General features: G+C 52.4%; 1 protein-coding gene and 1 long non-coding RNA gene across 2 annotated transcripts; one reads left to right on the forward strand and one right to left on the reverse strand.

The window, feature by feature from the left end:
* Window positions 1-618: 618 nt before the first annotated feature.
* On the reverse strand, window positions 619-1,766 carry LOC124075313 (uncharacterized). The gene is made up of 2 exons (XR_006845999.1): window positions 1,652-1,766; window positions 619-1,061 (listed from the first exon to the last, which is right to left on the reverse strand). It is a non-coding gene; the product is annotated as an uncharacterized LOC124075313 (long non-coding RNA).
* On the forward strand, window positions 1,054-24,373 carry E2f2 (E2F transcription factor 2). The gene is made up of 7 exons (XM_046418830.2): window positions 1,054-1,771; window positions 7,477-7,582; window positions 10,695-10,914; window positions 11,665-11,823; window positions 13,023-13,137; window positions 15,115-15,307; window positions 21,235-24,373. The coding sequence occupies exons 1-7, from the start codon at window positions 1,520-1,522 to the stop codon at window positions 21,498-21,500; spliced, it is 1,311 nt and encodes a 436-aa protein (XP_046274786.1). The 5' UTR covers window positions 1,054-1,519; the 3' UTR covers window positions 21,501-24,373.
* The last annotated feature ends 233 nt before the right edge of the window (window positions 24,374-24,606 follow it).

The raw sequence follows: 24,606 nt of genomic DNA on the forward strand, positions 1-24,606 counted from the left end.
AGAAACTTAGAGATGTGCAAGTATCTGCCAAGTGCTGGGTCCTCGGAATACAATTGAGCTTTTTTTTGGGGGGGGTACTAGGGATTGGACTCAGGGGCACTCAACCACTGAGCCACATTCCTAGCCCTATTTTGTATTTGATTTAGAGACAGGGTCTCACTGAGTTGCTTAGGGCCTCATCATTGCTGAGGCTGGCACTGAACTCACGATCCTCCTGCCTCAGCCTCCTGAGTTGCTGGGATTACCACTGTGCCCAGCCTCAGAATACAGTTGCGTACAAGACACAATCTGTACTCTGGACCCTCACTCCAGCTGTGCCTTTGGTGGAATAAACAGGACTCCGGAGCTGGATTGTCTGATTCCACTGTCAGTTTTCAAATCAGTGAATCTCTCTGTATGACCTTGGGCATGTGACCTAGCTTCTCAGCCTCTCCACCTTTACCACAAAGATAATCATTGCTCTTCCCAGGATTGTTGGTGTAAATTAAATAAAACAACACATTTAACGGTCTAGCATGGTGCTTGGCATACAGTAGACACTCAGTAGATGTTAGTTTTCCCTATGAAGAGGCATAAATGTTGGGATCCATGTCTTGCCCCCCCCCCCCATTCTGCCAATTAAAGTTACTGGTTCCTGGCTTTCATTTTAGCAGAAAGAGGGATATAAATGTATACAATACAGTCCAACCACACAAACTAACAAAGAGCCCTGTGTCCTGGGAAATGCACTGCAGGGTCTAGGCTCAGATCTGGACTCCAAGCCAAAACATTTTTCCCCATCCCCAGGGAACCCGGGCCCATTTCTCAATGCACTATGAGCTGCTCAGTCCTGTGCTGTGTGTCTGGTAACCGCCCTCAGTCTCAGTTTCGTGGGCTGCTGCAGCGGGCCTACAGGGACAGGAGCAGGTGTCGTGGCCCCTTTAAGCTGTAAAGCTCGTGTTGCAATCGCGGCTTCTAAGGCCGGTCCTTTCCGGGGGGCGGAGCCTGTGCGTGTTGCAGCAGCCAACCAAAGCGCCGCATTTTCCGCGGGAGATCTGAATTTCGCGGCACGCAGATTGGCGCTAAAAAAAAAGAGAGAAGAAAAAAGAAACTGAGAAAGGCTTGGGGACCAGAGAGCGAGCCGAGAGCGAGTCGGGGCTCTCAGGGCCCCTTCCGCGTCCGAGCACACCGCGTCTCTGGCCGAGCCCGTAGGCACCCGAGGCTTCTCCCCGGAGCGGGCCAGACCCCAGGCGCTCCAAGGCCTTCGGGTCGCGGGGCAGTCCCGGGAGGCGGCCGCCCTCGGGGCGGGACAGCTCCTGGTAGTGCCACCGCCGCCAGGCGGTCTCCAAGCGGCGATCTCCAAGCGCTGCTCGGCCTTGGGCCAGGAGGGGAGGGTCCGGCCTTGCCCGGTAGACGTCCATTGGCGGCTTCCCCCGGCCTCCGCGCCATGCCGCCGGCTGTGTGAGCCGCTGCGGGCTCCAGAGCCCCCAGGTGCCCGCGGGCGCGCCAGGGCCGTTGGGTAGGGGGCGCCGCACTCGCCATGCTGCGCGGGCCCCGGGCCCTGGCTCCGGCCGCTGCGCAGCCCGCAAAGGGGGTGCCCTCTTTGAGCCCCACGGAGCTGTGGCCGCCCGGCCTCAGCAGCCCCCAACTCTGCCGGGCCACCACCACCTACCACACCTCGCTGTACCCGCAGACGGTGCCTCCTGCCGCGGCACCTAGCACCTGCCTCGACGCCACTCCCCACGGACCCGAGGGCCAAGTTGTGCGATGCGTGCCGGCAGGCCGGCTGCCGGTAATGCTGGGGACCCCCACTGCTTCTCCCTGTGCTTTCTGGGTGGGGAAAAGGAGGGAGGAGCTCCTGAGATTCAGTTTTGAGCGAAGCAGGTTGAATTTGGGGGAGGGAGAGATGAACTTTCAGTTTCCAGAATTTTTTTTGCCCCTAATAACTGAGGGGGAAAAAAACAACCCCATCATTTTCGGAGTTCGGATGAAATCGTCTTATCCACTGTCGTGGGGTGTGCTGAGCACTAAATTGGGAGTCTGGAGACCCAATCCAATGTCCCTAGTGCACTGGGTGACTGGAGAAGTAACTCCACAAGGCACCCAACATTGCCACTGTTCATTCATTTCTTTATTGTACTGGGCACCTGCTACTTGTCCTCAGGGCTTGGCCTGGGGATACCTTGGGGACTTAAGGCAGGAGTACAAGTCTGGTGGCTCTCTCAGACCCAGTCTGGCTTGGACAGACTCCAGACTGTCCCTCCAGCCAACTCCTTCCCAGGTATATGCCCTAGGTCTTTCCCCAGTCTTTGCTCCCAGATAGGCAGTGGCAGATGCAAATGCAGGCAGCCCCCAGGGTTCCTGTTCAGCTGGGCTATGCCCTCATGTCCCTGCTCGAGGCCAGGGAGGGTCCAAAGTATGGTGGCATCCAGCAGCATGGGGTGTGTTTGTGGGAGTTGAATTCCTGGAGCCGAAACAACCTTAGTCTGGGGGTGGAGTGGGAAAGGGCCTGGGGGACTGGTGACAGGGCGGGGTTAGGGGAGCCTGTTTTTTTAGTCCTGACTGTCACTAATTCACCGTGTGTATTTGAGTCTGGGCCTCAGTTTCCTCTTCTTGAAAATGCATGTGTGCCTGTAGTAGCTCTGGGGCCAGCTCACCTTGGGTCACTTTTGGTTTTAGAAGCTTGCTCCAGGGAGGGAAAGTGGGGGTGTTGTAGTTGGCTTAGTTGTGGTTGTAATAAGTTTGGGTGTCCCCCACTCCCAGGCCTCTGGTGAGAGCTGTGCCAATCAGCAAGCAGGGATCCCTGGCCATCTCTTACTGTAGGAAGAGTCCCAATTCCTGCTGCTGGAATCAGGCTTGGCTTTGCCTCCCCAGAACCCCTTCCTGCCCGTTAGTTCCAACTAGGAGGGCAGGAAGCAGGTATGCTATCATCCTCACTTTATAGGTCAAGCACCTGAGAATATCTTTCAATGTCTTGTGTTCAGTATTTTATACTTTAAAATATTCTTGTAGCCTATGAAGTAAGTGGGATTAGTAGCTCCATGCTACAGGGGAAACTGAGGGTCAGAGAGGGGATGTGACCTGTCCAAGGTCATAGAGGGAGGTTGCGTAGAGTGACCTGACCCACAAGTCATCTTCCTATACAGCCTTGACTTTCTCCAGTACTACCAGAATTAGATAGAAGGGCCAGTCTCTCCTCTGGCCAGCTGCTTTCAAACTCAGAGTTTCAGTAACAGCTGTGGTTTTGAACTACTTTGAATGCTCCCAGAGGATTCCAGACTGCATCTGTCTGAAACTCCCTCCAGGAGGGGCTCAGTGATCTTGGCAAGGACAGCTCTCTTTTATTCAATGCCTCTCATATGCCAGATACTGCTTGGCACTCTTCAAAATCATCATCTTGGTCAAGATACCCAGGATGAGGCACCTTGAAGGTAAGGAAATTGAGCAGAGTAGTGAAGTCACTTGTCCAAGTTACGAGCCAAGGAGTCGGGGAGTCTGCTTACATAGATACCTCTAGAGGCCTGCCAGGTCCAGAGCCCCCTCTCCTGTGGGTTCCCAGTTGCCCAGGGCCTCAGCCCCATAGGCAGGCCTGCCCCCTGCTTACTTATTTTACAAGGGTGTGACCCGAAGCAGCTCCAAACCCAACCCTGGGTGTGGCTGCCTGCTTTGTGGCCAGGCTGCAAAGTGCAGGGTGAGCAGGATTTGTTGGGGAGCTGTCCTTTAAAGGGTTGGCAACCAAGATGGAGGGCAGGATGAAGGCTAGACCCCAGGTCTGCCTGTTCCCTGTGCAGTGTTCTTGCCACCACTTGGAGAAGACTCAGGAGATAGTCCTTCATCGAGTCCCTCCTCTGGCTAGGCACGTGATATTCTTCTGTTTCTGCTCTTCAGGGACCTAGGGGGATTCTGTAAGATTCTGCAATGGTTCTCTGGTCGTTTTGTCTATATTTTTCAAATTTCCTCTGAGAGCTGTAAAAGAAAATAAACTTTTTATTTATTTACTTTTTGAGGTGGTCATGGGGTCTGGCTATGTTGCCTAGGCTGGCCTTGAACTCCTAGGCCCAGGCAATTCTCCTGCCTCAGCCTCCTGAGTAGCTGGGACAATGGGTGTGTGCCATGCTGCAAAGGCTGAAAACAAACCTTTTATTGAGCTGCACAAAGCAGATCAGAAGGGGAGAGGTAGGCTCAGAGGGGTGAGGCCATGACACCCTAAGTCCCCATCTGTCTAGCTACCAGGTGGCACTGATGGGGGCTGAAAGTGAGGCTCAGCCCCTTACATGTGCTTCTGCGCCTCACTGTCTAACTGAGGGCTTGGGAGAGACTTGGCTCCACTCTGTGTGACCTTGGGCAAGTCACTTCCCCTTCTGAGCCTGAGTTTCCTTTCCTTGATGCCAGTAAGAGGCTTGGCCTGGGGCTTCCGGTAGGTCGCTGTGTTGCTTCCTATAGGTCACTATGTCTTCTCTCTGAGGTTTGGCAGGATGTATTTGAATTCTAACCAGGTTAAAGGGGCTGTCAAAGATGTTGAAGTAGGAACCTTGCTGGCCTCTGGGTGTGCTCACAGACCTTTGCTTTCCTTGGCCCCTCACTGCTATCTCTTTCAGCTCACCCTTGAACTTGGCCCTTGCTGGTACCTTAGTGCCGGCAGCTGCCCTGGGTGAGCACTGGCCTGAGCGGGCAGAGCGCTTTTGCTGCACCCTCTCGCTCATTCCTCAGTAGAGGTGGAGTGGACTGTCTCCATTTTACAGGTGGCCCAAGAGGCCAACTGACCCTGTAGCTCACCCAGCTAATAAAGGGGAGGCCGGGCTGTACACCAGGTTGGTGTGCCCCAGGCCTGTGATCAGCCTCTCTCTGGGATTATCCTCTGTCACCTCAGTTCTGCAGGCTCAGCCCAGTCACATGCTGACTTCTGGGCAGTGCCTATAGGTGTCAGGGAGGTGTCCCAGGGTGGGGGGCATGGCTGCTTAAGGACTCTGGGAGTAAGGATTTTGGTCAGGGGGATTAAGAGAAGGGAGGGGGCCCGTGTGTGTGTGTGTGTGTGTGTGTGTGTGTGAGAGAGAGAGAGATATGGGGGCCAGCTATGCCGGCCTTGGCCCCATTCCAGCAAACCTGGGAGAATGTATGTGGCATTAAGCTGACACAGCCTTGCACAGCCCTAGGGTCAGACAGACCTGGTTTGAACCCTGACTCTGCCTTTGTCTGTGTGAGCATGGGCACGTGCCTTAACCCTTGAGCCCACTGTCTGCCAAAGTGCCAGTCCCAGTGTTGCAGAGCTGCGGGAGCATGTGCCCAGCTCCCTGAAGGTCTCCTGTTCAGGGTCCTCTCTGCCACCTCTGGCTGTGCAGGGGTTGAGCTTCTGGTGGGGGAGGCTCTGGGCTGCCCCGGCTCCGCCTCTCTCCCTGACCTTCATATTCCTTACGAGGGATAGATGAAGGTCCTGGGGTGGACAACCTTGACCGGCTGGACAAAGGCCTCAGAGCTCACCAGCCTCAAGTCCTTCAGCCATGAAGTGGGGACCAGTGGTGTTGGGAAGGTCTAGTGAAGTGGATGTCGAGGCTTGGCTCAGGGAATGGGCAGTGCTTGGGTCTTTCTCTATGACAGGATGGGGCTAGATTCTAGAAATTTACCAGTTGAGAGGCAGATAAGGAATATTCAAGAGAGGCTTTGAGAGGAATGAGCAGGGAGGTGTCTGGGTTATGTCCGGGCCTGGGCAGGGGTGGGTGAGAGAAAGGTCACATCCAGGCTCCTCCAACCAAGGAGCAGTTCCTCCACTCAGTCCAGGAGGACTTCCTGGAGTGAAGGGCTAATGGAGGAGGCAGGAGTCGGGGAGAGGAGCTGACAGCAGGAGGAGCTGTCACCCTACCCCACCCCCCACACACCTGTCGGCCCAGCTGTGCTCAGCAGCGGTTAGAAGACTCAGTCAGCCCTGCTGAGCATGACCTCACCACCAAGTGTTAAATTAAGCCCTTAAATCAAGTTGGGGTGACTCGGGACAGGGGAGGAAGGAAATGGGCCCAATGGCCCCCTGAACTTTTGTCAAGGAAGATGGTGAGCTTGAATTTTAGCTGTGGGACTGTGTATTTCCTGAATGCCTACTGTGTGCTGAGCCACAGACTGAGAATTTTACAGATGATTCCTTCTCAGTCTTTACAATAGCCCTGGAGATATTTTCTGCCGCATTTTGCAGAAGAAGAAACCAAAGCTCCTAGAAGCAGAGCATTTTCCCAGGTCACACAGTGAGCCTGAGAGGAGCGGGAGACTCCAGCTGGCTCTCTGACCTGTGTCCCAGTGCCCCAGTGCCCCTGCCCTGCCCCTGCCCAGCCCTAACCAGAAAGGAGGCCCTTTCCGGGCTGTGAGGCTCTGGGCCGGGTTGGGGCCAGTCGTGAGGAGCAGATGGGTCTGCGGTTTGATTTCCCCAGCAGGTGTTTCCCAAGCTTGGTGGGGGATGGGGAGGGGCAGCAGGGGCCTCAGCTGCCTGTCCTTAAGACACTGGGGAAGGCTTATTGTCTGCTTCTCAGCAAAGAAAGAATAGCTGAATGTCTCTTGAGGGGACCCTGGATCCCTGAAGCCAGAGCCTGATCTTGAGGGTGGGGTGTGTTTGCACTGTTTCCCAGTGTGGGTGCCTCCCTGGGGTGGGGCACCAAGCCAGGAAGTCCCTAGGGTCTGGGCGGATGCTAGGCCACACCCCGATAAGGACCAGCTGTGGGGCTGTGATGGGCACCAGCTGGCTGGGTCAGCTGTTTTTTGCAGAGGGGCTGGTCCCCAACCTGATGTGGATGTGGTTTAGGCCTCACCTACTACTTCCTCCTTTTATGTCTTCTGGGCCTAGGGTTGGGAGTAGAGGCAGCCTTGGGGCCTGTGGTTAGGAACCCTGAGCCTCTGGCCACACAGGATTTGGTAGGGCCTCCAGTGCCTGGGCCTCAGAGATGGGATTTTCTTTTCTTTTTTTTGGGGGGGGGGAGGGTATGAAATTGAACCCAGGAGCACTTTTATTTTATTTTTTTATTATTATTTTTTTAGTATTTATTTTTTAGTTATCGGCGGACACAACATCTTTGTATGTATGTGGAGCTGAGGATCGAACCTGGGCTGCACGCATGCCAGGCAAGCGCGCTACCGCTTGAGCCACATCCTCAGCCCCTTTATTTATTTTGAGACAGAGTTTTACTCACTTGCTTGGGGACTTGCTAAATTTCGGAGGCTGGCTTTGAACTTGTGATCTTCCTGCCTCAGCCTCCCGAACTGCTGGGATTACAGGTGTCTGCTACCATGCCCAGCTCAAGAGTGGGATTTTTATTTGCCCTCAGGAAACAGGACATCCCCCTTCTGAACGATTACCTTTCAGGTCATTGATATTTCCTTACCAGTGAGTGTGGCCATGCTGCACCAGGACTCGTGGCAAACTGGAGGTAGCTGCTAGTGGCCTCTGCACCTTAGCCCCAGGTCAGGGAAAGTCTAAAGAAAGGCTGATTCTTACTGCACCTCTCTCCCTGTCTCTCCAAGGCCAAAAGGAAGCTGGACCTGGAGGGAATCGGGAGGCCAGTGGTTCCGGAATTCCGGACTCCCAAGGGGAAGTGCATTCGAGTGGATGGCCTCCCCAGCCCCAAAAGTAAGAGCTCCCGATGGGCATCTCAGGGTGGGGTGGGGGGGCAGAGGGCAGCTACCTTCCCCAAATCATCAGGAGCAATATTTGCATTTTCCGGTTTATCAAGGTTTCCTGTGTGTTCTCCACTTGATCCTGCCTAAGGCAACTTGAGATTCAGAGAGCTCAAGTGACTTGCCCAGGGTTACACAGCTAGTAAGCGGAATCAGGACTAAAGTCAATGGAAGTCCTGGCACTGCTTCCACACCACATACTGTTCCCTTGTGCCAAATGGGATGCCCGATGCTTTGAGAGACTGCTATTTTTTTTAAAGTTTTTGTATTTAGCCCGGCGTGGTGATGCATGCCTGTAATTCTAGTGGCACTGGAGGCTGAAGGCAGGAGGGCTAAATATGATTCAAGGGGACATGAAGCTTGGATCAATCTAGCCTCTGCCACCTATGAGGTTTCTTTTGTGTTTGTTTTTGAGTACTGGGGATTGAACTTAGCGGTACTCCACCACAGCCCCAGCCCTATTTTGTATTTGATTTAAGAGACAGGGTCTCACTGAGATGCTTAGCACCTCACTTTTGCTGAGGCTGGCTTTGAACTTGCAATCCTCCTGCCTCAACCTCCCAAACTGCCTGGATTATAGGTGTGCATCACTGCACCTGGCTTGGGTTTTTTGTTTTGGTACTGGGGATTGAGCCCAGGGACACTTTACTACTGAGCTGCATCCCCAGCCATTTTTTTTTAATATTTTTTATTTTGAGACAGGTCTTGTTAAGTTGTTTAGGGTCTCGCTTAATTCTGAGGCTGGCCTCGAACCTGTAATCCTCCTTCCTGATCCTCCCGAGTTTCTGGGATTACAGGCATGCACCACTGTGCCTGGCTATCAGTAAAGTTTTTAAGATCCTGAGAGTGCCCAGATGGAGACTTCCAAAAGCTAAATTAGAGGGGATTTCAGTCTCTTGAGATTTCAGTGCATAGTCTTGTTAAATTGGCATTTTAAGCAAGTGTTTGTGAGAAATACTAGTTTTTCCAGAGAAATAATGAAAAAGGTATGTAACTAGGTGTGTGTTAGTCAGCTTTTTGTCACTGTGACCAAAATACCCAACAAAAACAATTTAAGGGAGGAAAAATTTATTCTGGTCTCATGGTTTCAGAGGTTCAGTCTATGGTCAGCCTACTCCATTGCTCTGAACCCGAGGTCAGGCAGAACATCAGGGCAGAAGGGTGTGGTGGAAGGGCACTGCCTGGCTCATGACAACCAGGAAGCAACTAGAGAGAAAGGGGAAGTGGCCACAGGGAAGGTGAACCCTTCTAGGATGTGCTCCCCGTGCCCCACCTCCTTCAACCACACCCTGCCTACCTACAATTACCACCCAGTTAGTCTCTTCAAACTGGGATGGACCGATTGGGTTACAGGTCTCACAAGCTAATCATTTCACATGTGAATATTCCTGCATTAACACAGGAGCTTTGGGGGGACACCTCATATCCATACCATCATAAGGTGGGTCATGTGAGGAATCTGAGCATCCAGGCAGGGCTCTAACTTGACTGGTCACTCTTCTTCTGTGAACCTTAGTCATCTTATCTGTAAAATGAGATATTACTAGATCAGGAATGATGTGAAAGGTTCCTCTTCAATTGATTGGTAGAGGCTGCCCAGAGCACTGTATTGAAGGATTCTAAATTCAGCAGGATTAGTGAAAAACTGTGCTGACCAATTAGCTATGTCTGCCATGAGCACAAAACCTACTAAAACAGTCTGTATGCCAAACACGTGCTACCTGTGCATTAAAGAATTCTGCAGTCCCCTTCCCCAGGAATCTGAGGCTCTCTAAAATTCAGGTTCCAGAACTAGTTTGACCACTCTCTTGCTATGTGACTTGTAAGTCACTTGATTGCAAAAGGCCCCTTATGGTTTAAGATGCTGCGGCTAAGATATGGTCTTGTGACATCTATTTCATTGAGAAAGGGATTTTTTTTTCCCATGAATTGCCCTATTTGGTGTTATATGACTGATTCCCTCAGATAACCACTGGGCTACCCATGGAAAGAGAAGGCCAATGTGTGTCTATAAAAATGATCTCAAAGGGCTGGGGTTGTGGCTCAGTGATAGAATGCTTGCCTAGTATGTGTGAGGCACTGGGTTCGATTCTCAGCACTGCATATAAATAAATAAAATAAAGGTCCATTGACAACTAAAAAAATATTTTTAAAAAATGTTCTCAAAGTCAGGTTTGTCTCCAGGCACAGTGGCACTTTCCTGTAATCGCAGTGACTTTGAAGACTGAGGCAAGAGGATTGCAAGTTTGAGGCCAGCCTCAGCAAATTAGGGAGACTGTGTTTCAAAATACAAGAAGGACTGGTGCCAGGCGTGCTGTAATCCCAACAGCTTGGGAGGCTGAGATAGGAGTATCGCAAGTTCAAAGCCAGCCTCAGCAACAGTGAGGCGCTAAGCAACTCAGTGAGACCCTGTCTCTAAATAAAATACAAAATAGGGGGGTAAGAAAAAAAGGACTGGGGTGTTGCTTAGTGGTAAAGCACTCTGGCTTTACTCCCCAATACTGAGAAGGAAAAGAAAAAGAACCCCAACAAATTCAGGTTTGCCATTCTCTCCCTACAGTAAATTTAAATTCTTGGCTTAACTGGTAGGATAGGGTAATGGTTAGGAAGGAAGATTGGAGCCAAACTGCCTGCATTAGAATTCCAGCTTCTCCACTTTCTAGCTCAGGGAGCTGGTGACTTAACCTGTTGGTGTCTTTGTTTTCTCATCTACATCATGGGGATCCGTGCACACCAACCTGATGTGTCCTAAGGATTACCTGTATTCACGTATGGAAAGTGCTGGCCACAGTGACCTGCACATAGCAAGCAGCCGTAGTTGATACAGCTGCCCTGAGCTGTGGTGGAAAGGGGCTCTTCCAGTCTGGTCAGTTCCCCCTGATACCTACTATTTTGCTAGGTATCAGTTTCCCTGCCTGAACGAGAGCGGTGAACAAGTCGCTACCTCACAGTGTGCTGTGGACTGGAAAGTGGGTGACAGAGGGTGGTACTTAGTGGGTGCAGATCGGTGGAGAGTCCCCAGGCTGGTCCTCCCGGAGCTGTGAGTGGGCCTCTCTCCTTCTCAGCCCCCAAGTCCCCCGGGGAGAAGACTCGGTATGACACATCGCTGGGGCTTCTCACGAAGAAGTTCATTTACCTCCTGAGCGAGTCTGAGGATGGGGTCCTGGACCTGAACTGGGCTGCTGAGGTGCTGGATGTGCAGAAGCGGCGCATCTACGACATCACCAACGTGCTGGAGGGCATCCAGCTCATCCGCAAGAAGGCCAAGAACAACATCCAGTGGGTGTGAGTGCCTGGGCCGGGCGGGTCAGCACCGTCCAGAGGGTACACTGCAGTGGGCGGAGCCAGGGGCAATAGCCAATGGGTGTGATTATCAGGGGGGGCTGAAAGGAGCATCCAATGGGCGCAAGGGCAGGTTAACATGTTAGGGGCGGAGCCAAAGTGTCTGAGCGCGGGATGGAAGAGCGCTAGTGCTTGCTGGAGTGATAGAATAAGGGTGGGGACAGTGGAGAAAGATTGCTAGGAGGTGTAAAGGTCTGCAAGGACCCCAGACCCTTCCTTGTGTCAGGGATATCAGATTCCCACCTCTTAGTTCGGGAAAGTCCCCTGGGCGCTGAGTAGGCGTAACCCACTTTGCTCTTCCCATTCTGTAAGGTCTTAAAGGACAGACCTGCAGCCCCTGGTGTGAACCCTAAGAAAGCCCTAGCAGGGGCGGCAGGACTGAGGCCACTCCAGTTCATTTGGGAAAGGCTGGAGCACAGGGATGGACAGAATGGAGCGCTCTCCAAAACTGGCAATCAGGCCTTCACTTGTTCTCCCTCGCCCATCCTCAAGCCTCGAGTTCCAATCCACAGCCGTTCCCTGGGAGTGTGCATGACCGCTAATGTGCACAGCCCAGGGGGACACCCTTGCTGGCTATGTGGCCAGCCTTGTCCTGGAGTTTTGCCCACTCCGCTGGTGCGGCTCCGTGCAGCTCTGGGGTTGGGGCTCCCTGGATGGGGTTGATACTGACACTGGAGACTGCTCTGTTCCCAGAGGCAGGGGACTGTTTGAAGACCCCACTCGACCTGCAAAGCAGCAGCAGCTTGGGCAGGAGCTGAAGGAGCTGATGAGCAAGGAGCAGGCGTTGGACCAGCTCATCCAGAGCTGCTCCCAGAGCTTCAAGCACCTGACTGAGGATAAAGCCAACAAGAGATATCCTGTTTGCGGTGGGAAGGGGTCGGGCTGCCTGTTGACAGCTGTTCAGGTGTTGCAGCACCTCCCTGCAGGGATTGATTCTGTCGTCCTAGGGGTTCCATAGATCTGTTTCTTCCTTTCTTAGGCTTTCTTCTCGAGCCTATTAAAATTACTTTCTCATTAGAAATAAGCCAAGTCGGGCTGGGGTTGTGGCTCAGCGGTAGAGCGCTTGCCTAGCAGGTCCAAGGCCCTGGGTTCGATCCTCAGCACCGCATAAAGATAAATAGAGATATTGTGTCCAACTTAAAAAAAAATAAGCCAAGTGCATTTCTAAGTTGCTGATCCTGGCCTGGAACTCGGTGATCCTTCTGCCTCAGTCTCCCAAGTAGATGGGGCCACAGGCAGGAACCACCATACCAGCTAGTACATTCCTTTAAGTCTGGAAAACAGAAGTGAGCTTCCACCTTCATGTAGCCATTGTTCCTTCACTCTTCAGCTGTGTGTGTTATTTCAACAGTTGTGTGCCCCTGTACATTGTACGTGTTATCTAGGTTTTCTCCACTTGGTATATCTATTACCATAGATATCTTTCTATGTTACATATCCTTCCTAAACTGTTTGGCTGACCCATGTGAAACCTTTGGTATTTGACCACTTTTTAATCTTTGAAGAAGAAATTTCATATGGTTCAACTTATTTATTTAGGTACTGGGGAATTGAACGCAGGGCTACTCTACCACTGAACTACATCCCCAGTTCTTTTTAATTTTATGTTTTGATTTGTTTTGGTTTGGGTACTGGAGATTGAACCCAGGGCCTTGCGCATGCAAGGCAAGCACTCTACCAACTGGGTTATATCCCCAGACCCTTAATTTTTTGTTTTGAGATGGAGTCTTATTAAGTGGCTTAGGGCCTCACTAAGTTGCTGAGGCTGGCCTTGAACTTGTGATCCTCCTGCCTCAACCTGGAATCACCTGGGATAAAGTAGCATTTTAAGATGATTTTTTTTTTCTCTCCATTTGCTTTCTAATGGGATTCAGGGTGGCTTGTGATATTGAAGAGCAGAGGATGCCTTTGAGGTATTTCTGAGATGTTTAAAGAGTTTTGAGAAGGTGATTTTTGGAGGCTTTGGAGAGGTGGGTGGAGGCCCTGCCTGGGGGACTGGAGGTGTGACTTCTGACCAGGCAGTTACTTTTCTTGACTCTCCCTGCCCCTACACTGGCCTATGTGACCTACCAGGACATCCGCGCCATGGGCAACTTTAAGGAACAGACGGTGATCGCTGTCAAGGCCCCTCCACAGACGCGACTGGAGGTGCCCGACAAGGCTGAGGTGAGAGGGCGAGCATGCGATGAAGAGCCAAGTGGGACGGCCCAGGCGGCTCTCTGGACTCTGTCCCTGGCACTGCCCAGCCCCAAGTTATGCTGTTCCATGCTGGTGCCCACGGCAGTATTGGTAGCCTCCAAGCTGGGGCAGAAATGGCAGAAGCTGGAAAGGGCAACAGAGACAGAATTCTAGCCTGAGGAAATCTGTCCCTCCAGAGGCTCTGTTCTGTCTGCATCCCACCTGCCCTGGGTTCCTCCTCATATGCATGTGTGGGCCCACATGCCACCATGTTAGTACTCACAAAAATTCTTTCCTGCGGACTGTGTGCTCCCAGGTTCAAGATTAAAATTTCTGTGTGTGTGTGTGAGTGTGTGTCTTGGAGATTGAACCCAGGGGTGCTTTACCACTGAGCCACGTTCCCAACACTTTTTAAAATTTTGAGACAGGGTCTCACTAAGTTGCTGAGACTGGCCTTGAACTTGCTTGCATTCCTCCTGCCTCAGCTTCCTGAGTAGCTGGGATTACAGATGTGCACCACGGTGCCTGGCAAGATCAAAATTCTTAACTCTCCCTATGAGGTATCTGATGCCCTGACCCCAGCTGACCTGCCAATCTCTGCTTCCATGCCTGCCCCATCTGCCTTTGCTTTGGCCACAGTGACTTATGAGCAGTTTCCTACCACACAAAGTACATCTTTTTTTTTTTTTTTTTTTTTTAATTTTTTTAGAGAATTTTAATATTTATTTTTTTTAGTTTTCGGCGGACACATCTTTGTTTGTATGTGGTGCTGAGGATCGAACCCGGGCCGCACGCATGGCAGGCGAGCGCGCTACCGCTTGAGCCACATCCCAAGCCCCACAAAGTACATCTTTATGCAAGACCTTCACATGTGCCATTCTCTGCAGCTGCAGTGCTCCTCTCTCTGCCTGGTTTTCTGCTACTTATCCTCAGGTCTCAGCTTGAACATGAGTCACTTCCTTGAGGAAGTGTTCCCTGGTCACCCTCTGACCTCATAGCCGCCTGTGCTTTCCCCAAACACTCACTCTCCATTCCCTGGGAGGTATCTGGCATGATGGCATGATCGCCTCCTGCTTCGTCTGTTAGAGTGTAGGCTTCATGAGAGAACAGTTTGTGTGCCTTGTGTCTGCAGCCCAGGGTCTGGCACATACGGAGGGCTCTAGAAGGGATTTGATTGAAGGAAGAAGTGGAGGCTATAGGGTTGATGAAGGCCTCATTCCTCCCTTGGAGGAGCTCAGGACCTCGTGGGGAAGAGACTCAAGCAAACAGTGGTGCTGTCATTTGTAACTGAAGATGGGCTTCAAGGGCAGAATGTTCAGAGGAAGCATCCTGGGGGGTGACAGTTGAACTGGGTCTTAAAGACTAAGCAGGTTTTGGAGACTGACCATGTGCCTGAATGGAGTGTGTAGACACTCACAGGTTTTGTTTTTGTTTGTTTTTATTATATTTTTTACTTGTAGATGGGACACAATACCTTTGTCTTTATTTGTTTGTTTGTTTTTAATGTGGTGCTGAGAATCAAACCCCGTGCCCCACAAATGCTGGGCAAGTGCTCAGCCACTGAGCCACAACCCCCAGCCCGACACCCACAGGTTTTGTTGCAGGTGTGTGGTGGGGAAGGGCTGAGGCCTCGTGGCAGGACTGTTGTCACTCTGCCTTTCCACGCTGCATCACAAGCTCAGCCACTTGAGCTGGGGAAGGGCGCTCCCCAAAAATCACATGACCTGAGGCTGGGGAGGGGGATTTCCCAAAGGAAAGCCAAGGTGCTCTTCCTGAAAACAGACCTGGGGTCTGACAGCCAGAACAGCGCCGCCCGCCGCAGGCCAGGCAGGGTGCACGTGGAGCCCGGAGTTTGAGCTTCCGCACGTGGACAGTGGCAGCCACATGTGTCCCTGCAGTCACACCAACCCATACATCAGTGTCCAGCTGCCCAGGGCCATGAGCTGCCTTCTCTTCCTCCTCCAGGAGAACCTGCAGATATATCTGAAGAGCACCCAAGGGCCCATTGAAGTCTACCTGTGCCCGGAGGAGGTGCAGGAGGTGGAGAGTCCTGCCAAGGAGCCCCTCCCCTGCACCTCCGCCCTCAGCCCCAGCCCTGACTGTGCCCAGCCCAGCAGCAGCACTGACCCTGACATCTTGGAGCTTGAGTCATCCTCAGGTAGGGCCCTCTGCGCAGAGAGACGGAGGTGGGGGAGCAGCTGGCCTTGGTCTCTTCTTCCGTGTCTGCCTTTGTTGGATGCCCATTCTCTCCAGCAGCTGGGGGTTGGGTTGCCTCCCCAACATATGTGCACTGCACTTTGTGCTGAGGAAGCACCGGGGCACCACTCACTGGGGAGCCAGTGCTGTTCCCAGGCCCAGGAGGGCTTGGATCTGAACCCAGCTCTGCTGCTTTCCAGCTGTATGCATTGGGCAAGTTATTGAAGCTCTGTTGGCCTTGACTTCATCATCTGTAAGAAGTTGGGCACAAGAATTAATGACAGCTAGTTCCTGAGGTCAGCCCAGGGCTCTCTCCGCAGGCAGAGAGTCAGTCAAGGAAGAGGCCCTTGGCTGGAGGGGCTCGCCCTTGGCTGGAGGGGCTCACCCTTGACTGGGAGGTGAGAGGTGCAGTTGGTGACACTGATGGGACATTTCCAGGGAGCAGAGAGAGAGGGGAAATCCCCCGGAGGGTGGAAGGCCTCAGATGCGGAGCCAGAAAAGGGCCCTGTTGCAGGATGTCTTTTGTGTTACTGGCGCACACAGCCGGCTGGACCGCCAGGATTCCTCAGGGCCACGTGAGCCAGTGGTTTACTGTTTGTTTTCTTAGGAGAATTCCTTCAGGTAGAACCCTAGGGTTTCAATAAAGGCAGAGCTAGAACTGGTCTGATGGGCATCTGGTGGGGTGTTCTGCAGAACGCAGGTTGGATTCCATTTCTCTAACTCTAAGCTTGACAGACTATTGCCTGCAGATCAGATCTGGCCTGCTGATATATGACCCATGAGCTAAGAATAGTTTTTATTTTTTTTATTTTTTTTCTTGTGATGCTGGGGATCAACCCCAGGGCCCTGTGCAAACTAGGCAAATGCTATACCGCCTAGCTATATTCCCAGTGTTAACATTTTTAGAGTTGGGGAGGTACAACTGCGTTACAGAGACACAAGTGTCCTGAAAAGTCTAAAATGCTATCCAGTCCTGTAGAAAGTTTACTGACCCTGATCTATCAACCCTTCATTTTAGACATGAGTAAACTAAGGCCCAGAGAGAGCAAGTGGTTTCCCTAAGGTCACACAGCAAGTTGATGGCAGAAATGAGACAAGAGCCATACTCTCACCTCTTCTCTAATGATCTCCCTTCTGTTTGTTGGCCTTGTCCGGGAGCCAGGCTTCTCCGCATGCCGGCCATCTGTTCCTCTGGGCACCTCCCCAGTGCCTATCTCCTACCCCAGGCTTGTGCCCCACCCTGTCTTCCCTCCTCCTGTTCTGCCTTCTCACTTGTCTGTTGGCATGCGCACAGTTCCCCAAAGGGAGAACCACCTGAGTGGTACAGCAGTGTCCCCCGAGACCCTGTGTAGAGGCGATGACCCCACAGTGTAAGGAAGGGCAAAGCTTTGACCTCAGTTCACAGGTCAAGATCTCAGGAGTCAAGGCTCACGGAGCACAGCCGGGGAGCCAGTCCTACTCCAGGTGGCATGCAATGGCTACCCCTCACCTTGTCACCTGGCTTCATAGTCCTGTCCCTGTGAAGGTTGGAGGAGGAACACACACAGTCCGGGTTCTGTCCTGAAGTGGAGTCATTTTGAGGGCTCAGCACCAGAGGCCAGAACCAAAGTGGAGGCCACAGCAATGTTGGCTCTTGGGTCCTGGCCCTGTTCTGTCACCCCCAGGGGAAATTGCCAACCCTCTGCGGCCTCCGTGACCCTCATCTTAGAAGGGGTGGGACAAGAGTTGCTCCTAAGGCCCCTCCAGGCTCTGACGCTCTGAGGAAAACCTCCAGGTAGCTGATGACACAGGGTCGGAGGCTGGGAGATTTGGGTTTGAGGCGGTACCTCACCTCTGAGTGACTTGGTTCCTGTAGGAGAGTCACTTTAACTTCTCCAAGCCTTGGTTTCCAATCTCTGAAATAAGGACGCTTAAAATTCCCTCGGGGCCAGCTCTGGTGTCATGCACCTGTGGCCCCAGCTTCTTGGGAGGCTGAGGTGGGAGGACTGCTTGAGCCTGGTGGTTTGGGCCAGCCTGGGCAACACAGCACAACTCTGTCGCAAAACAGAAGAAACAAGGCCTGGCATGGTGGGGCACACCTGTAATCCCGGGACACACCTAGGAAGGAGCCAGGTCCCACCTGTGACACAGATGTCCCCACGTCTTATCTCAGTTACTGATTCTAGTAAGAGGTATGGCTGGGGTCTGAGCCCACGTCGTTCTTGTTCCCAAGCCAGGCTTCTTCCTGTAAGAGCCCCAGTGGGCTGAACAGATGTTGGGGTTTGTCTGTGGGTCTTCCTTCTTTCTTTCCTTCCATCCTGGGGATTGAACCAGGGGAGCCCTTCCACTGGGCTCCTTCCCCAGCCCTGTGTACTTTTTATTTGGAGACAGGGTCTCTCTAAGTGGCCAAAGCTGGTCCTCCTTCCTCAGCCTCCACGTAGCTGGGATTACAGGTGTGCACCCTGTCAATTTTTTTAATTCAAATTTTATTGACTTCTCTGGGCCTGGTTTCCTCATCTGAAGTAGAGGTGACAGCATTGCCTCCTTCAGGGATGCGTGGGTGTCGGAGGAGGTGGGACTCACCGTGCCTCACCTGGAGAGCGGAGCAGGCCACCTGCAGGCCACTGCCTGGGCTTTCTGCAGGCCGTTGTTCCTCGGCGCCCTGCATTCCACCGTCTCCCCCTCATTTCATGGAGGATATGTAGTCACTGTCCTCCACTTTAGAGGTGAGAAATTGGAGGCTCAGAACCATGGAGTCACTTGCTCAGGTGGGTCACCCAGCCACTTAGAGGTGGGTCACGGTCTGCCCACGGTGCTGTGGTGTTTCCAAAGCTGACTTGGTCGGACCTTAAGGGATGACCGCGATGGCGCGGTTCTGAGATCAGACTCTATTTGACAGGCAGTTTCCGGGGCCCCATTCCACGTCCCTGTGTAGGAAATCACCGTCCTCCCTGAGAGGACATGGTCGTGGTGTGCCAGGAAGATGGCCAGTGTGGCTGGAGGGTGGGGTGGGGTAGGGGATGGAGAGGGAGGCAGGGCGGGATGGCACAGGGTCATTTCAGCCCTGACCAGAACCTGGGTTTTACTCCAAGCCAGAGGGGAGCCATTAAGGCTTTAAGTAGGAACACAGACTTCTGAGGAAGCTCCTGCCGTGATGCAGGTGCGGGGGCCCGACAGGGGCCAAGACCACAGCAGTGGGACGGAAGAGAAGGGCAGGGTGGGGACTGTGGTCGGTGTGGCCATGACCAGTCTCACTCCAGGACCGCAGGCTGGGGGATGGCAGGATCCTGGAGGCTTCTTGGCAGCCACAGGGCCACTGAGATCAGCTGGGGAGGAGAGTGCCAGCAGAGGAGAGTCGAGGTGTGGAGGCCGGGGCCTTTGAGGGTTGGCAGGGGGAAGAGGAGGATCCAGCCAAGGAGACCCAGAGGAAGTGGCCAGAAAAGGAGAGGAAAACCAGCGGAATCTTCCTGGGAGCCAAGTCCAAACAGAGCATCGGGTGCCTCCAAATAAGTGGAGGCCAGAGAGGGGCTGGGATGCGGCTCAGGGTGGAGAGCAAGGCCCAGTGAGGCCCTGGGTGCTGTCCCCAGCCCTGGAGGGACGAGGAGAGGAGGCCAGAGAACAGAGCAGAGGATTCAGCAACATGGAGGCCATGGGTTCAGTGACCCGGTGAGGAGTAGGGATAGTGATGGAGAAGTAGAAAGCGAACAGGCTTCTCAAATACGAGAGGGAGTTTACAATGACAAGGAGCAATCAAATGGGCTAGGAGTTGGGCGGGGTCATGAGGCCAGGTACACTTTTTTTTCCCCTTCTTCAAGTTGGCCACTTTAACCATCTTCAAGTGCAGTACAGGGTTTATTAGCACATTCTTGCTTCTGGGCACCCCTCGCTGCACCTGCTCAAAACTAATCCATCCACAAGAACTCCCGCTCGCCCCTCCCCCACCACCATACACAGTCTGTGATTTTGACTGTCCCGTGGGATCATGTGGTATTTGTCTTTTTGTGACTGGCTTATTTCACTTAGTATAGCACCCTCAAGATTCCTCCATGTTATAGCATATGTCAAAATTTCCTTCCATTTGAAAAACAAAAATTTCTTTCCTTTTGAAGGCAGGATAATATTCCGTTGTCTGTATACATGACACATTTTGCTCTCCGTCCATCTGTCAACAGATCCTTGGGCTGCTTCTATGTTTTAACTGTTGTGAATATGTTTCCATGAGCATGAGTGGGAATGTGTCCTTGAGCCCATGTCCCTTTTTTTTTTTTTTTTGTACCAGGGATTGAACCTAGGGGTGCTCAACCACTGAGACACATCCCCAGCCCTTTTTTAATATTTTTTAGAGACAGGGTCTCACTGAGTTGCTTAGGGCCTTGTTAAGTTGCTGAGCCTGGCTTTGAACTCTTGATCCTCCTGCCTCAGGCTCCCAAGATGCTGGGATTACAGGCCTGAGCCACCGCACCTGGCTCCTGCTCTTTTTCATTTTGGGGGGTGGGGTACATATCTGAAGTGGAATTACCAAGTCCTACATCAGTTCTATTTTTATTTATTTATTTTTTGTGGTGCTGGGGATCAAACCCAGGGCCTTGTGCATGCTAAGTATATGCTTTGCCACTGAGCTACATTCCTAGCCTCTCAGGGGTTTTTTTGTTTTTTTCTTTTTTTCATGGTACCGAGTCTCAGACCCAGGGTCTCATGCAAGTGGTCTACCACTGAGCTCCACCTCCGACTCTATTTTTAATTTTTTGAGAACTCACCATACTGGCTTTTTGTTTTATTGTTTTTTTACTGATTTTATTTTTTATTTTTTTAAATACACAACAGCGGAATGTATTACGATTCTTATTACACATATAGAGCACAATTTTTCATATCTTTGTCACATCCCTACCCCTTTTTATTTTAAGACAGCATCTCACTAAGTTGCTGAGGCTGCCCTTGAACTTGGCAGTCCTCCTGCCTGAGGCTCTTGGGTTGCTGGGATTACAGGCGTGCACCACCATGCCTGGCCCTTGTCCATCTTTAATCAGGTTTTTTTGCCTGTTGAGTTATAGGAGCACTCTGTGTAATTTCTGGATAGTAATCCCTTACCAGATCATGATTTGCAAATATTTTCTCCCATTCTATGGGTTGCTTTTTTCACTCTGTTGATCCTGTCTTTGGTGCATAATATTTTTAATTTTTTGAGCTGGGCGTGGTGGTGCATGCCTGTAATCCCAGCATCTCCAGGAGGCTGAAGCAGGATCCCAAGTTTGAGGCCAGACTTTGTCTCAAAATTAAATAAATAAAAAGGGCTGAGGGTGTAGGTCAGTGGTAGAGCACTTGCCTAGCATGTGTGAGGCCCGGGTTCAATCCTAGGTACTGCAAAAAATTTCTAAAAATACATACGAAGTTCAGTTTGTCTATTTTTTCTTCTAGTGCTTGTGCTTTTGGTATTAAACCACTGCCAGATCCAACATTATAAAGCTTCCGTTCTGTGTTTTCTTCTAAGAGTTTTAAGTTTTAGGCCTTATGTTTAGGCCTTTGATCATTTTGAGTTCATTGATGTTAGATAAGGGTCCAGCCTGATTCTTCTGCATGGGGCATCCATTTTCTCAGCATCGTTTATCAAAAAGACTGTCCCTTAGGGGAACATGCTTTTGAAAGTTATGAGTCAGGAGAATACATCTGTGTACTGATGGGCAGGATCTAGGTGATGCCGGAAGAGGAAGTGATCTCGGAACAGGGCCTCCAAGTGAGAGGCGGTGGGCTGGGTGTCAAAGCTGGGGGTGGGTTTTGAGAGCGGAAACTCCACCCACCAAAGGTGAGGGCGAGAGCTGGGGGAATGCTGGAGGTTTCTGGAGTGGGGAAGGCAGGAAGGCTGTCCCGCCTGCTCGGGTCTAGGCATGACCTCTGTCTCTTTGTCTCCAGAACCAGCGCTGACTCCACCACAGGTGCCACTGCCACCGTCACCATCCCTTGTCCCCTTGGAGGCCACCGACAGCATGCTGGAGCTGTCGCACCCACTTCTGCAGCAGACCGAGGACCAGCTCCTGTCCCCGACCCTGGCGTGCAGCCCCCTGATCAACTTCTCTCCGCCCCTGGACCAGGATGACTACCTGTGGGGCTTGGATGGGGGAGAGGGCATCAGCGATCTCTTCGACTCCTACGACCTTGGTGACCTGTTGATTAATTGAGGGGCCGCAGCAGCCCACCCCCATCTCTACCTCCTTGCAGACAGACTGACAGGTCCTCTGCCTGCACAGGGACATTGGACACAAGGTGCCACCCTCAGGGCATGAGAGTCTCCTCTCCTTTCTGACCTCCCTGCCAGCAGAAGCTGTCTGGGGACAGGTGGAGGGTGTGGGGGAGGGGCACATGAGGGGTTGGGTCCTGTCCTTCCTCTCTGACCTCTGACCTCTCACGTGAAGGACCACAGGTGCAGGTTATTAGGTTCAGGGAAAGGCCCCGCCACCTCCTTTTGGGGGGTCATTAGGACCCTTGATTTTCCAAGAAGCACTTAATGCCCTTGTATTTATTTCAGGTTAAGTTGTGTTTATCATTCTTCCTGAGTTTTAGCAGGGAGATTGTTTTAGTTTCTGGCAAGGCTTCTCCTCAGATAGGTCCATTCCCGCCCACTGTCCAAGGGCAGGCCTTCTAGGGGCCCAGACCAATTCCCGGGTGTCCCCACAGTGGTGGACACTGGTCTCTGAGGAGTTGTCCAGTTTACCAGAAAGCTCATTGCACTTAGGCCTCATGATTATCACAAGTGCCAGGCCCTTGACCTCTCCAGCCGAGGTGTCAGCCTGGGACTCCTGGTCTTCATCTCACAGAAGGTTCCAGCGGCCATCTTGGGGCAGGCAGCTTTGTGGTTCCTGTGGAAATAGGAGCAGCTGGTCCAGGAGACTCCTTTCCTAGGGAATTCCTTACCTCTTCCTCACCTTAGAATGTAAAAGTGATCTCCCAGGGAGGCAGCAGAGAAGACTCTGAGGACAGACAGGAGTGTGCAGTGGCCACTCTGGCTGCCGTGGACACCTGAGCCCGGGGAGGCAGAGGCAGGTCCACCAGAGAAGAGGAAGAGGCGGGAGCAGGGACCTGCAGGAAGTATGGCCCCATGGCTGCTGGTGCCCTCCCCACTGTCAGGGAGCACGCACCTGTGTGCCCCATTGTTGAAGGGGATAATGTTTTAAGGACATCCCCTTCCCTCCAGTTCTCACAGATCTCTAAGGACAAAGGTGGCCAGGGCTTGGTGGCACGTTTGCTCCTTTGTGTCACTGTAATGCTGAAGGGGGTCTTCACGGCAGACCAGGCCTTGGCAGTTAACAAGATAGGTTTGTGTCACCCTTTCAGGCATGGGGACTTGAGAAGCTCTTTCGGCTTTATCTGCCCAGTCCCCCAGGGGCCTGACCATCCCACCGTGGCCCTGCAGCCTTCTCACCCAGCCCACCTGGGCTGAACCAAGGCTGTGCCTTCTGGAGAGAGGCACCCAGGTGTGGTGGTCTGAAAGACCTTCCACCCACCCTCAGGGAGCTAGGGTTCCTCAGGAGCTCAGCTGGGCAGCACTTTTTTTTTTTTTTAATGTTTGTAGCATTAAGTTGATTTAAAATATGAAGTTGACTTTGTTGAATTGAAGTTTGGGGTGTGAGCTTGAGAGTGGGGCCTAATGTGAGCTAATGCCCAGTTGGAGGCAGCTATGCTTTGTGGTTGGCTCAACTTCCTGGGCCCCCAAGTTAGCCCTCCCAGGAGTAGACAGAGGCTCACAGATACCCTTCTCTCATTTTGTATGCTTTATGGACATGGATTCGGTCTCCATTCCCCAAAACCTCACAGGGGTCTCATTAGAAGCCCACTGGAAGCCCGGGCTGGGTGTGGCTTTGGCCCCTTTCTGGGGGGTGAGGTCTGCTTTGGGGCAAGTGGGGCTGGAGGGAATGTTCCTGTCCCAAGGTCTCTGCTGGGCTGCCACTGAACCATGCACAAGCTCTGAGGACAGAGATGCTTGACCTCCATGCCTTGGGCCCTGTCTGGAGTGTTCTTCTAGAATCAAATTGCAGAAAGGGAGAAGAGGCCTGCAGGACCCATTTGGAATGAGTCGAATGCTGAAGTGTGGCCAGAGTTTAAGCTCATGTCCCCCAGGCCCATCCACGGGGCTGGACAGAGGGCCTTCCTGAGCAGCGGCCTCTGCCCACTCCTGGGCTGTCCCCTTCACACCCTGCCTGAAGGTCGAGGGTTTAAGCCTCTTTCTTGCCAGTAACCCTTGAAACCTCCTAAATTCTGTAGAGCGCTTTGAGAACGCCATTTTGAGTGTTCATTTCCTTCCAGGGCCACATGAACTTTAAAACTAGGGCGAGAGAAAAGCCGGTTTCTTTCTGAAGTAAATGATTTCTGCCAGGAAATTTCTCAGCCCCACCAGCAGCCCCTAAGTCACTCATGTCCCCAGGGATATCAAAGGCTTGGGGACTCAGGGAACTGAGTAGCATTAAGTTGTTAGTAGACTTGAAGATTCAAAGAGCTTTCCTAACGAACACCACTGAAGGTGTCAGGATTCCCTTCTCCACAGTCGGTGGTCAGCTATGGCTGCAGGGAAGAGGGAGATGGCCATGGGGTGGCTTGACTTTGTCCCTTTCCCAGCCTGTGGTGTTCTCAGCTTTGTTCTGCACAGTGTTTAGGGTTAGAGTGAATCTGGGTGCGCCAGGTACCCCAGTGTTGTGTGGCTTAGCGCATTTGAAGAGAAAGCCTTTGGGGTTGTTTGTAAATGTCTTCCGGGTTCTTGTCATTGTATCCTGAGGTCCTGCCTCATCCTGGGACCCCGTCCTCCCATGAGGGCCCTCAGTGACCAGGATGGCCACAGGCCCAGCTAGCCTACTGGCTGCTGGGCGACATGAAAAAGCCTTGCAACTGTCATTTGTCTTGAGGGTGAACTGGCCAGAGGGAACTTGGTCCCTGTGCCTGGGACTCCATGCGGGTCATTCACCTCTGGGCCACGCTCCCTGGGTCCTCCTTTTTGAGTACCAGCGGGGCCTCCTTGTGTTGAGATGTTTGGGCATTAAAGCATGGCAGCGTGGGAACTCTGGATGCTTGTCCTTGTCCTGCTTTCTGAGTTACACTCATTATCAACTGTGGGTCTGGTCCCCTGCAGGTGGGGGTGGGGTACTGTGCCAGGAGCATGTGTTTACCCGGCTGATTTCTCCCCAGAGGCAGCCTCCCCCCACCCCACCCTGGCTTATCTCCATACCTGAAATCTCAGCATCAAGACATCACGAGGTTAGCAGCACCCAGACCTGAAATGTGACCGCCCTGCCTCCG

This window comes from Marmota monax, unplaced genomic scaffold (assembly GCF_021218885.2).
Source record: "Marmota monax isolate L192 unplaced genomic scaffold, Marmota_monax_Labrador192_F-V1.1 WCK01_AAM20220418_F8-fsc00008, whole genome shotgun sequence".
Classification (NCBI taxonomy): domain Eukaryota; kingdom Metazoa; phylum Chordata; class Mammalia; order Rodentia; family Sciuridae; genus Marmota; species Marmota monax.

Excerpts from the sequence above, each read along its gene's own strand:
- E2f2 (XM_046418830.2), top strand. The coding sequence starts at position 1,520 with ATGCTGCGCGGGCCCCGGGCCCTGGCTCCGGCCGCTGCGCAGCCCGCA. Across the intron at positions 13,138-15,114 it reads AGGTGCCCGACAAGGCTGAG|GAGAACCTGCAGATATATCT; the intron begins GTGAGAGGGCGA and ends TTCCTCCTCCAG. Across the intron at positions 15,308-21,234 it reads GGAGCTTGAGTCATCCTCAG|AACCAGCGCTGACTCCACCA; the intron begins GTAGGGCCCTCT and ends CTTTGTCTCCAG.